General features: G+C 46.2%; 2 protein-coding genes across 2 annotated transcripts; one reads left to right on the forward strand and one right to left on the reverse strand.

The window, feature by feature from the left end:
• The first annotated feature begins 662 nt into the window (after positions 1–662).
• On the forward strand, positions 663–7,511 carry RPL7L1 (ribosomal protein L7 like 1). Its single transcript, XM_049892322.1, has 7 exons — positions 663–947; positions 1,552–1,660; positions 2,511–2,674; positions 4,666–4,803; positions 5,414–5,523; positions 5,690–5,904; positions 7,076–7,511. The coding sequence occupies exons 1-6, from the start codon at positions 907–909 to the stop codon at positions 5,896–5,898; spliced, it is 771 nt and encodes a 256-aa protein (XP_049748279.1). The 5' UTR covers positions 663–906; the 3' UTR covers positions 5,899–5,904; positions 7,076–7,511.
• An 849-nt stretch (positions 7,512–8,360) lies between these two features.
• Positions 8,361–10,242, reverse strand: C1H6orf226 (chromosome 1 C6orf226 homolog). Its single transcript, XM_049892335.1, has one exon. The coding sequence runs from the start codon at positions 10,207–10,209 to the stop codon at positions 9,913–9,915; it is 297 nt and encodes a 98-aa protein (XP_049748292.1). The 5' UTR covers positions 10,210–10,242; the 3' UTR covers positions 8,361–9,912.
• Between the last annotated feature and the right edge of the window lie 2,226 nt (positions 10,243–12,468).

The following is a 12,468-nucleotide window of genomic DNA, read 5'->3' on the forward strand; positions in this document are numbered from 1 at the left end:
CTACAGGACAGAGTAGAACTGCCCCGTAGGGTTTCCAAGGAGCACCTGGTGGATTCGAACTGCTGACCTTTTGGTTACCAGGGGAACTCTTAACCACTACGCCACCAGTCACATGCGGCCGACAATTGGCTTGAGAGCACCTAAATGACAGCAAAACGTCAACAGTGTCAGAGACTGAGAAACCCCACACTAACACTAGACCCTTAGAATCAGTAATGAGCAGGGCAGGCATGATCCCTGCCCTCCTCGTACCCTGGGGAAGACATGTTTAAAAAAGTAATGTGCTGAGGGAATTGGTAGAAAGAAAAGAGACTACTCTTGAGCCTTGCTAGTCAAAGTTTAATCCATAGTTCAGCAGCAGGAGCATCACTTTGCAGCGTGTCAAAAATACAGAATATGGACACAAGGACAGAACCGGGCAAACTAAATCGGAGCCACATTCTTTATCACCCTAAGCTGTCCCCAAACACCTCCACCCACACGGGAGAGCCACAGCCTCAGGGCTCAGTGTTCTCCACCCACCGAATGGGCTACCCTGAGGCTCTCTGTTTTCCCTTCTACAGCTGCGCAGCCGAGCCGGAGCCCGAGGGGCGGTGCCAACGCTGCAGCGGAAGTTGTACATGGGTTGTGGGAAGCGTTTCGTTGTTTACAGCCTTGTAAGAACGTAACTTAAAACAAAAGGGCTGGATTTTGAAGATGATATAAGCGCTAAAAAGCTGCGAAGGGGTGCGAACGAAGCTTTGTGCAACTTTTGGCAGGGATCAGGCCTAGCAAGACTTCTCAGCGGCTCACTGCTGCTCAACGGGCGCCTGCTGCCCGGGTCCTCCAGGGTGCTCTAGAATAGACGTCTCTATGGTCAAGTAAACACACAGCGATTCTTTACGTCCCCACGTGCTGGGGGTGCGCATGAGCAGTAGACGCAGCCTTGGAAAGATGGCGGAGGAAGAGTAAGTGGGGCTTTGAATACCTGGAGTGGGGCGTTGAGCATCTGGTGCCATCTGTGATCTTTATGCCTCTGTGGCGAAAAATAGAGATACTAGTGGGTTGTAGGAAAAGACAAGACTCCAGATACCAGGGGTGGGAGTGAGGGGTGGAATGCTCTGGGGTGGGTCGAGCGGGAAGAGAGGGCCGCCGTTAAGCTCGGGTTACCTAGAGGAGGGAGTGTTCACTTTCAGGCAGTGGGCTGGAGAGTGTCAGACCTGGGTTCACTCGTCCACATCTATATTCACCCTGCAGATGGGTCTGTATCCGCTCCAACCCCACGGAATTTTACTAGAATCTCATTGCTGCAAGTGTTTATGAAAGACTGGCAGTAAAAGCCCCCTTGACGTTTGTGAGGCCAGTAGCCAAAGGGTTCTTCTAGGCTTCGAGGATGAGTGAATGTTAAGGTGTCCGATTTTAGGACTGGAGTCAGAAACTACAGGTTTTAGGGGAGGCTCAGTACTTAGGAATTTGAAGACGGTGATGTTCCCGGAAGCACAGAATATTGAGTTGGTTTGAAAATTCATTTACTAAATGTTATTATCCCTGATCTCATATTTACTGTATCAGGCCAAGAAAAAAGATCCCTTTGGTTCCAGAAAATCTCCTGAAAAAGAGGAAGGCTTATCAGGCCCTCAAAGCCACCCAGGCAAAGAAGGCACTTTTGGAAAAGAAGAAGGTAATGGTGGGGAACCAGGAGGAAGGAGTTAGAATTTGTATTTGGTTTTATCCAACGTGTGTTAAACCGAGATTGGGTATCGACTGCCCCCTCCCGCATCAGTTTGACTACACCAGGTACATAGTTCATTCAGGAACCCTGGCGGTGCAGTGATTATAGCGCTTGGCTGTCAACCAAAAGGTCAGTGGTTCGAATCCACCAGTAACTCCTCAGGAGAAAGATGTGGCAGTCTGTTTCGGTAAAGATTTACAGCCTTGGAAACCCTGTGGGGCAGTTCTACTCTGCCCTATAGGGTCGCTATGAGTTGGAATCCACTCGAAGGCAGCACTTTGGTTTTACATGGTTCAGTGTCTTCATTTCACAAATACTTACTGAACACCTTCTGTTGGCAAAATGCTGGAGTAGAGTGTGTTAAGGAAAAGGGACTGGAGACTAACTTCTAGCTTCATTTTGAGTGAGGAGAAAACATCTCAGGAGAACAGTGTGCCAGACAATTTTTCGTATTTGCTAAATGTTTTTGGAGAAGAATACAAAAGTATTTTGGAGGCAGGAATTTTAGCTCATTCTTGTTTTGTACTGTTTTGTGCCTGACACAATGTTAGTTTCCATAAACATGTTGGTAAACATTGGTTAACAGCATGTAAACTAATTTATTTATCAAGTACTTTTCCCAGTAATTTCTGAATCTTCTCAATGCTACCTTTCTTTGGGCTTCTTACTTTCTCCTTATATAAAAACGAAGGATGTTTTTTTGCTCCCCTTTGCAGACCACGGAGGGGAAATTAGCTCTATCAGTAGTGACTCATGACAGATGGAGGCTGAAAATGGTGATGTTCTGTCTTTTCTGTAGCAGAGAAAAGGGAAAGGATTCAGGTTTAAGCGACTGGAATCGTTCCTTCTTGATTCCCAGCGAAAGCAGCGTGACAGGGTGCGCATCAGACGACTAGAAGTGAAACCTCATGGCTTGGAAGCGCCAGATGGACATTCCTTGGCCTTTGCGGTACGCATCCAAAGGTAGGGAACTGGTGTTTTGACAAATCCACAGGGCTAGAGCAAAATAAGCTGCTAACCAAGAGGCTGGCAGTTCAAATCCACCAGGCGCTCCTTGGAAACTCTACGGGACAGTTCTACTCTGTCCTATAGGGTTGCTGTGAGTCAGAATCGATTCAATGGCAGCGGTTTGCTTTTTGGTTTTGGAACGAACTATTGGTTTACCTTTGGACCATTTTCTAAGGTGATGAAGTAGTAAGCCCTAAGCTAGTAAGACAAATAGTGGTAGGAATTCAGAGTTCAGCAAAACAGACAGTTTTTGCCTTCAAGTTTAGGGAGACTGACCTTCAGCAAATAAACTAAGTGCCGTGAGGGTAAAGTGCAGGATGCTTTGGGTGAGGGAGGAGGTGGGGACACCCCCTGTAAAGCAGGACCTTGAAGCTGAGACCTGAAAGATATGAAAAGAGAAAGGAGTTCTCAGTGTTGGGGAAGGCTTTCCAGGCAGAGATGCAAAAGTCCTGAGGTGGGGGCATCAAGGCACCTTTTTAGGGACTGAAACAAGGCTAAGTGGATGGAGTATAGCCAGTATTGGGGAAAATGCATTTTTCCGTATTTTCCTTATTAGCCTTTTCCATACGTAGTGCTGCTTTCCTTTGCCATCCCTACCTGTAAATGCACCTCTGCCTCTTCCTATTCACCTACCCAATCACCCAAACCAGAAACCAGTGGGTTTTAAATATTTGTGAGTTCTGTCTTTAGCCCTTCTATCATTGTCCGTAATCTCTTTACTGGACTATTGCATTAGCTTCCTAAAGGGGTTTTCTTGCTTCTCACATCTGCCTTATATGTAGCCCTCAGTGATTGTCAGAAATAAATCTTAAAATCTTCCACATACTGGGGAAGCTAGCACAACCTGTACAAGTCAAGGACAGGGTAGCTCCATTAGACATATCCAGACTGCCTGTGGGACTGAATTGCCCAGCTGAGGGCTGTGGGGACCATGATCTCGGGGAATATCTAGCTCAGTTGGCGTAACAGTTTATAAAGAATATGTTACACTTTCTACTTTGGGGAGTAGCGTCTGGGGTCTTAAAAGCCTTTGAGCAGCCACCTAGGATACTCCACTGGTCTCACCCCTTCGGAAGCAAGGAAGGATGAAGAAAACGAAGATTCAAGGGAAAGATTAGTCCAAAGCTCAAATGGACCACATCTACCATGGCCTCCACCAGACTGAGTCCAGAGCAACGAGATGGTGCCCAGCTACCACCGACTGCTCTGACAAGGATCACAATAGAGGGTCCCAGGCAGAGTTGGAGAACAATGTGGAACAAAACTCCTAACTCAAAAAGAAAGACCAGACTTGCTCACCTGACAGAGACTGGAGAAACCCTAAGAGTATGGCCCCCGGACACCTTTTCTGCTCAGTAATGAGGTCACTCCTGAGGTTCACCCTTCAGCCAGAGATTGAACAGACCCATGGAACAAAACAAGACTAGAGGGACGCACCAGCCCTGGGGTGGGGACTGGAAGGCAGGAGGGAACAGGAAAGCTCGTAATAGGGAACCTAGTGTTGAGAACGGAGAGTGTGGACATGAAAATGGAGAGTGTTGACATGTCGTGGGGTTGTTAACCAGTGTCATAGAACAATGTGTGTGCTAACTGATGAGAAACTAGTTTGTTCTGTAAACCTTCATCTAAAGTACAACAACAACAATTTTTTTCCCCTCACATAAAATCTTCTGTAGCTTTTACTGCCCAGAGAAGCAAATCCCAGCTTCCCTAACATAGCATTACATACCCGCTCAGGGACCATCTCTCTGTTCCCATGGCAGCCCAGGTATCGCCCACATCACAAGGAAACTATCGTTTACTCCCTCCCTCCCACTAAACAGCTCTCGAAGGAACAGCGTGTCTTACTCTCTGGAGACCCAGTGTAGTGGCACACCGTTTAAAAACGTTTGCTGGTCTGACATAAACTGGATGGAGCCTGACTCTCTTGCTGTTGTCTATTTCAGGATTAACGGGGTGAGCGTTCTGGTGCGGAAGACCATTGCAAGACTTCGCCTGAGGAAGATTTTCAGTGGTGTCTTTGTGAAAGTGACCCCTATAACCTTAAAAATGTTGCGTATAGTAGAACCTTATGTGACATGGGGGTGAGTAACATTTTCTTTGTGAGTTCACATTAGATTGTACTTGAGGGTGTTGAGTATTTCACTGTGGCCACAAAGTCACCAGAAATCAATTGGCAGCCCCGAGAACCCTGGAACATTGGGCAGGTTAGGGGTGGGGTTGGTACTGCTAATAATGGTCTGCATGATACATGGCAGGGCTTGTTGTAGGCCAAGGCGGAGTAAGATGGGTAGAGGAGGTTGATTCTCAAGGTCTTGAAGCAGAATTTAGGTCAGTGCTTCTGTAAGAGCACAGTTCCTGAGGGATAGACAAGCCTGAATACATCAACCTCAAGCGTTAAAACTCAACAGGATTGGATTGAATTTCCAGCTCTTGCATCATCTTGATTAGAGGGTCACCTAAAGCCAAAGCTCTAGACTATAAGCCAGGACATGTTTTCTTTTGCCTGAACATCTATATCCACACATTTTAATTTGTTAATTACGTAGCCAGGGCCACTCTGGTTCTTTAACCTTTCTCCAGAAGAATGGCTGGGAGAACCTTTTCTCCTTGGCCAGACTGCAGAACTGAGTGGCCAGGGTGATGCAGTGTGCCGGGGGCTGGCTAAAGCTGGACTTTATTCTGCTCACATAGATTTCCAAATCTGAAGTCTGTCCGGGAACTCATCCTGAAACGTGGACAAGCCAAGCTCAAGAATAAGACCATCCCGCTGACAGACAACACAGTGATCGAGGAGCACCTAGGTGAGTGCTGCAGCTGAGGGGTCAGTTGGTGGAAAGTAGAGGTTTTTGGTGGTCTGGATGCCGGATCCCAAAAACCTGCAGGGTGCCCAGCTCAAGCAAGTAGGAGGCTCTCATTATATACTGAGTTAATGTCGGATAAAGGAATCTTTGCCCGTATGTTTCTTAGGGAAGTTCGGTGTCATTTGCTTGGAAGATCTCATTCATGAAATTGCCTTCCCGGGAAAGTATTTCCAGGTGATCTCACAGTTCTTGTGCCCTTTCCACCTCTCTGTGGCCCGTCATGCTACCAAGAATAAAGTAGGCTTTCTCAAGGAGATGGGCTCACCTGGCTATCGTGGTGAAAGCATCAATCAACTCATCCGGCAGCTGAACTAAACTCAGGTGAGGCTGTGTTGGGAACTGCCTTTCAAGCTGGCTTTGGTGGGGCTGTGCCACAGGGCCCTGGTGGTGCAGTGGTTAAAACATTCGGCTGCTAACCAAAACGTCGACAGGTCAAAACCACCAGCAGCTCAGCAGGAGAAAGAGGTGGTAGTCTGTTATCCGTAAAGATTTACAGCCTTGGAAACCCTTTGGGGCAGTTCTAGTCTGTCCTGTAGTGTCGATGTGAGTCAGAATCAATTCAATGGTAGTGGGTTTGGTTTGTTTTTTTGTGCAGCTTGCCACTTAAAAGTTCTTTTTGCACTTAGCCATGATTAAGAGTAATGTCAGCATTGGGAGTAGAGAGGAGTCTAGTATTTACAAGTCTAATTGGATGGAGAGGTTCTTAGAACAGTGAATAACCAGATTTAGGATTCAGGGCTATGTATCTCAAGAGTTACAGGCTAGAAAATGTTAAGTAACAAAATAACTATTGTGTATTGTTGTGGTCATCTAGCAGGAAATGGGGAGAGAATAATAGTGAAAAAACTAAGTTCAAAAGGATTTGAAGACCTAAATCTATTTTGTTGAAGGAATCTGGTTAGGCTGGGTTCTCTAGAGAAGCAAAACCAATAAAGCATATAGAGAGGGAGATTTATATTAAGGAAATGGCTCAAGCAGTTGTAGAGATTGGAACGTCCCAAGTCCATGGGTCAGGCTGGAGGCTTCTCTTGATTCACATAGCCGCAGGGGCTGGCAAACTAAGATCGGCAAGTCACAGAGCAGGGCTGTTGCCCACAGACTGCAAAGATTTGACAAACCCCAAGATTCAGCAGGTATGCTGCTGCTAACTCAAGTCCCAACAGCTGGAGGTCAGATGAACAGGAGCCAGTTGCAGGATCCAGAGCAAGCAGACGCCACGAGCCTTGCCAGAATGTCCATTTATCTTCGATGCAAGCCACATGCCCAAGGAAACTCCCTTTCAGCTGACTGGCTGCTTACAGCAGATCCCGTCATGGGGGTGATCACAACATCATACAAGTGCCAAGCCACTGAGAATCATAGCCCAGCCGAGTTGACACACAATCTTAACCATCACAGAATCTTAACCCTTTTGAAATTGTTTATTATTGTCATTTTTAGGTGTCAAATTGTAGTAAATTTGTATTAATGCAGTTGTATTTTTCTTCCTCAGAATACCAGAAAGCACAGTGCATTGAAGGCACGTGTTTCTTTTTTCTGAATTTTCAGCAAGTATCTTCAGAGAAGATTATTTTCTGTTACGCCTTCAGAAACTGGAAGGGAAAGAACAGTGGGTGTGTCTATGGCAGGCACCTCTCTTATAAAGCCCAGTCCCAAGGAAAAATGCCAGTGTTTTCCACATGGCCACTGCCGCCTCTGAAATCAGCAAAGGACTCATAGTTGCCGTTGAAGAGGGTGTTCTGCTTTGTCACATCTTTTATCCTGGGATTTAATGTTGATGAATACCCAAGCATGTGTATAAGGCTCTGCAGCAGTGGACCAAGCCCAGGGACATATTGACTTGGGGGATCCTAGGGCCTTGTCTTGGAAAGAGCTTGAAATACAATTAGAAGTACACACAAACAAGTACTCAGTTGTTTCTGCTGTAAGTCTGTGTTGCAGTTTTTTCACTGACAAATTTGAGAGCTTTCAAATGTGGTAGGCTCTAAGAATGTATCTACTGGTTTCTTTATCCTAGCTTGCAACTGGCTTAGTCTTTTTCTCCAACTCAGAATTTTAACTTATTCTTGGATTACAGACCTTGTTGAAGATCTGTGAGAAGGATCCCTTCCCTAGGAAAATAGTCTTGGAATTTTAGGATGTTGTAGACCCTTTTCCTCAAGGACTCGTGCACCTATGGAGGAAGTCCTACTCTATCAGGATTGGTCACCCAGGTTCCTGCCCATGATAGCCTCCTCTGGCTCCATATCCTGGGGAGGACCAAAACTTGAAAAGATAGCTTTTTCCCTTCAAACCAATTAGGTGATTCATACTAACAACACAGTGGTAGGTGCCCAAGGTCCCCACACTGTCTGTAACTTGGGGAAATGCCCACCTTGTTTCTGCTGGGCTTCAAGGTGGAATTTTGTACAACCTAGATCAGGAAGGAGTGAACCATTTGCTCCGTTTGGCATGGATGACATTAGCACTACAGGTTTTTTGTCTTTTAGGCCCTAGGCAGGCAACTTATTTAGACCCTTCTTGGTGTTGCTTTTACCTTAAATATTCTGAACTTCAGAAATAATGCCCTCTGCCCTGCTGACAGTGATGTAGTAGACCAACAAAAGGGCTTCTGGGGTGTTAGACCTGAACAAAGGGGTCTGATTCTGCTTGTCTTTATCATCAATGTCTGCTCTCAATGAGCTTTCCCTTTCAACCTCCCATCTAAGCAGTTGATGAGGGTCTATCAGGCCAAGATTAATGCTTAACTGTTGTGTTCTCTGGTCCCTTCAGATCAGTTTTGCTGCAATTTCGGCTCATGGGAGTCTCAAACATAGCTGTGAAATTGAGTTCAAGGTATAACAATGCCTTAAAATGTGCCAGGTTATGAGGTTGCTTGGCTTAAGAGTTAATACACTGTAAAGCACTGTGAAATGAGATTAAGGTGATGTGTCATGAAGTCAGGGGAAAAACTAGTTGTGAAGATGGAAGCCTAGGGTTTATGTTCCAAATTTATCTTGTACTAATTGTGGGAACAATGTTTCCACCTGTGCCTATAAAATGGGGCTTAGAACATCTAGTCCTGGTGGCTCTGTGGTTAAGAGCTTGGCTGCTAACCAAAAGGTTGGCAGTTTGAATCCACCAGCAGCTCCTTGGAAAACCTGTGGGGCAGTCCTGTGGGGTTGCTATGAGTTGGAATCGACTTCACAGCAACGATTTTTTGTCTGCTTCACAGGATTGTTTAAAAGATTAAGCTGAGTAGTTTTTTAACTTAGAATTTTGTATAAATAGAAGAATGGATCAAAAAATTATGTACTGCTGCTTAGCGTCCCATGATAAATCATTCCCTAAAAATGTAGATCTTATTTCTGGGAAAGCTAGCTCCATGTATTAGTCTGTAGATAGTGTACACCAACGTGAGTTGCTCTTGACATTCCATGTATACACCTGTTAGGTTCTAGGTTTGCAGGGAAAACAAGTTTTAGGGAGTAAGAATAGGTGCAGTGAACCACATGGCCTACTAAGGAGACTAACCAGAAGGTCGTGGGAGCTTTTCCTCCTTGGGCTAAATCTCTAGCTTCGCACCTGACCTAGCTGGTTCCAGAGCCAAGGGTTCCAGGGTTTTTGTTGTTGGTTGGCTTTTTTTTAATGCTTTGGGATTTCATTCAACTTAAAATTTTTTTGTAAAATTATTATTTGCACTGCACGTGGAACAAATAAAGGTTTGAGTGGTCTGCAGTTTTTCCCATCCCCTTTTTCCATTAGTTTTTCATGGAATTTTCCCAGATAAAATCTGTGAATACACTAACATGTTTAAAGCATGGTAAACTATAGACTTCCACATGTTGGATTTTTTTCTTCACTTAATGTATCTTCAAAGTCATCCTCGGTGTAAGTTTTATGATCAAAGCTTTATTAGCTACCCATCTGGAGAATGGATGTCTAAAAACTCGATTTAGATCCCAGATTCACTTTTCCACTACCACCAGGATAAGGAATTGTTAGACCCTAGGCAGTGCTTCCCCCAGGGAGTCAAACCCCGTTAGTGTGACCCAAGTAGCAATTTGTACGTGAAAAAAACAGGGCTGCGTCAAAGATAGTAAAGCATAAAACCTGCTTCAGTTACACGTAAGGACTGGGGCTAGGTTTTCGAAGCTTTTAGCTGAGGCTCACGGTCCAGAAGCAAGGAAACAAAGCTATCCTGACGATGACACCCCACGAGGATCTAGTCAGCTGAGACGGTCGGGGTGAAGGCCGGCAACCAGAGTCCCCAGTTCGCGCAGAACGTAGTCGCGCCCGCCAGGTCTGCGCTGCAAAGAGCCTCGAGCCTCAGGAACCACCACGTACCGTTTACGGCCGCGCGGTCGACACCTCGGCCGAGCCGGGCTCGGGGCGGCTCCTCCAGCCGACAGTCGGCGGCGCGCGGGACGGCACACAGGCCGCGGCCTCCCAGGGCTTGGGCCTCCGCGGGAGCTGGGACGCCGTGGGCTCCCCTTGGGTCGCCACGATGTCGCGCCTCTCCAGGCCCGGGAGCTCCTGGCCCTGCTGGACCAGCTGCACAAGTTGCGTCAGGGTCACCGAGGCCGGGTCGCTCTGCACGGCTGTGGGAGCTCGGACGCGGGAGGTCGTGCTTCCGGACCGCTCCATGTTGGGCCGCGAAACCTGACCTGCTAGCGAAGCAAACACTTCCGGGTGGTATGGGTGCAACCACTATCGGAAGAAATGAAGGGGAGGTCGTAGACCATACCAAGCCGTTCCAGTGGGGGGAAACACTTGAGAACCCTGAACGATTCTTCTCGGAAAGGCTTCACGCACGTACACAATTTAGACCACCTCCAGAGCCCCGACGTGGGAAGTGCTTTAGAAGAAAAAGAATTGCGCCAAAACTTGAAGGCTTGCACAGAATGCATGCAGGCACGCTGATCCAGGCAAAAAGACCCACGTTTCCACATTGCACACTTGCACAGGCACTGCACACGTACCTAGTTTCATGCACACGCAGAAATGCGAACACACAGGGCACGTCCGTGTATAGACACACGGCAAGGGGCCAATTCCCAGGCGGGGTCCTCAGCGCAGTGTAGAAAATACCTGTGAGACTGTCATCAGTGGCTTCAGGAGAACTGGGAATGAGAGATACCATTGCAGAGCGTCACCACTCTTCCCATTTCCTGCCATCCGGATCCTATTCTTGGTGCTCCCAAAGGGAATGGGAGAGGTGAAGGCAAGTCAGGTGCGCCACAGTCGCTCTGGCGACTAAGAAAGTCGGTGTCAATAATTCTGAGGCTTCTAACTTATCAAAAACTAGCCTGGAATATACAAGGAACTCAATGGAGAAAAGACAGAAGATGTCAAGTATTTCATTTTACTTGGATTCACAATCAACACCCATGAAAGCAACAGCCAAGAAATCAAAGGATGCATTGCATTAGGAAAATCTGCTGCAAAAGACCTCTTTAAAGAGTTAAAAAGCAAAGACATCACTTTGAGACAGGTCTGGGGTCCTGCGGTAAAATTAACCCTCTTGTGACCCAAAAACCAAAACCAAACCAGTGCTGTCGAGTCGATTCCGACTCATAGCGACCCTATAGGACAGAGTAGAACTGCCCCATAGAGCTTCCAAGGAGTGTGTGGTGGATTGAACTGCTGACCCTTTGGTTAGCAGCCATAGCACTTAACCACTATGCCACCAGAGTTTCCCTCTTGTGAACAGAGGCTGTAAAAATTCCAAAGCAAACAAGGCTGGACACAGGAAACCAGTATCTCAACCTGAGGCTAAATTTTAAACCGTAAGCAACCAGATTTCCCTTAATGCTTCCTCTTAGGATTGTTTTTCAGGTAAACCAACTAAAACCAGCATTCCACACCGGCGCAGAAACAATTTGGTTGACCACTGTATGTCCTCATCCCATAATAAGTCCTGCCTAAGAACCAAGAAACTGGTGTCAAAGAACTAAAAACGCCAGACATACAGCATCAGATAAAGCCAGACCCAGTTTAGAAACGAGAGGTCCCACACCCACTTCCTTGCTAAGACTTAGCCCAGTCCTTTTAAATATGCATGCTATATCCCAGGAGTTTAATGAATAACTTCCCTCTTACTGCATAGTATAAAACTTCTCCCACCCCTTTGTTCTGAAAGATAATGCTTTGAGAGTGATCTTTCTATCTCCTAGTCCTTGCAAGTATTAAACTATGTCTCCTTTAAAATCCACTTGACTGTAGTTATTCTTAATAAGATTACAAGCGCGAACCCATTTAAGGACTAAGGCACGCCTGACCCAAGCCATGGTGGTTTTAAATGCTTCATATGCATGTGAAAGCTGGGCCATGAATAAGGAAGATGGAAGAAAATTGATGCCTTTGAGGTGGCAAAGAATTTTGAATATACCGTGCACTGCAAAAGATCGAACAAATCTGTCTTGGAATAAGTCCAGCTAGAATGCTCCTTAGAAGCAAGGATGGCCAAGTCTTAGTCTCACACACTTTGGACACGTTATCAGGAGGGACCGGTCCCTGGAGAAGGACATCATACTTGGTAAAGTAGAGGGTCAGCAAAAGAGAGGAAGACCCTCAACAAGATGGATTGACAAAGTAGCTGCAACAATGAGCTCAAACATAACAACTTTAAGGATGGTGCAGGACCAGGCAGTGTTTTGTTCGTTGTACATAGGCTTGCTATGAGTAGGAACCTACTCGATGGCACCTAACAACAACAACTCAACAACAAAAAGACCACCCCATTTAAAAATGGGCAAAGGTCTTTGTCATGGATTGAATTATGTCCCCCCCAAAATGTGTGTATCAACTTGGTTAGGCGATGATTCCCAGTGTTCTGTGGCTATCCTCCATTTTGTGATTGTCATTGTATGTTACAGAGGATTAGGGTGGGATTGTAACACCCTT

This window comes from Elephas maximus, chromosome 1, assembly GCF_024166365.1.
Source record: "Elephas maximus indicus isolate mEleMax1 chromosome 1, mEleMax1 primary haplotype, whole genome shotgun sequence".
Classification (NCBI taxonomy): domain Eukaryota; kingdom Metazoa; phylum Chordata; class Mammalia; order Proboscidea; family Elephantidae; genus Elephas; species Elephas maximus.

Coding starts and splice junctions, on each gene's coding strand:
- RPL7L1 (XM_049892322.1), top strand. CDS start 907: ATGAGCAGTAGACGCAGCCTTGGAAAGATGGCGGAGGAAGA. Junction 1,661..2,510: donor CACTTTTGGAAAAGAAGAAG/GTAATGGTGGGG, acceptor TCTTTTCTGTAG/CAGAGAAAAGGGAAAGGATT. Junction 4,804..5,413: donor GAACCTTATGTGACATGGGG/GTGAGTAACATT, acceptor CTGCTCACATAG/ATTTCCAAATCTGAAGTCTG.
- C1H6orf226 (XM_049892335.1), bottom strand. CDS start 10,209: ATGGAGCGGTCCGGAAGCACGACCTCCCGCGTCCGAGCTCCCACAGCC.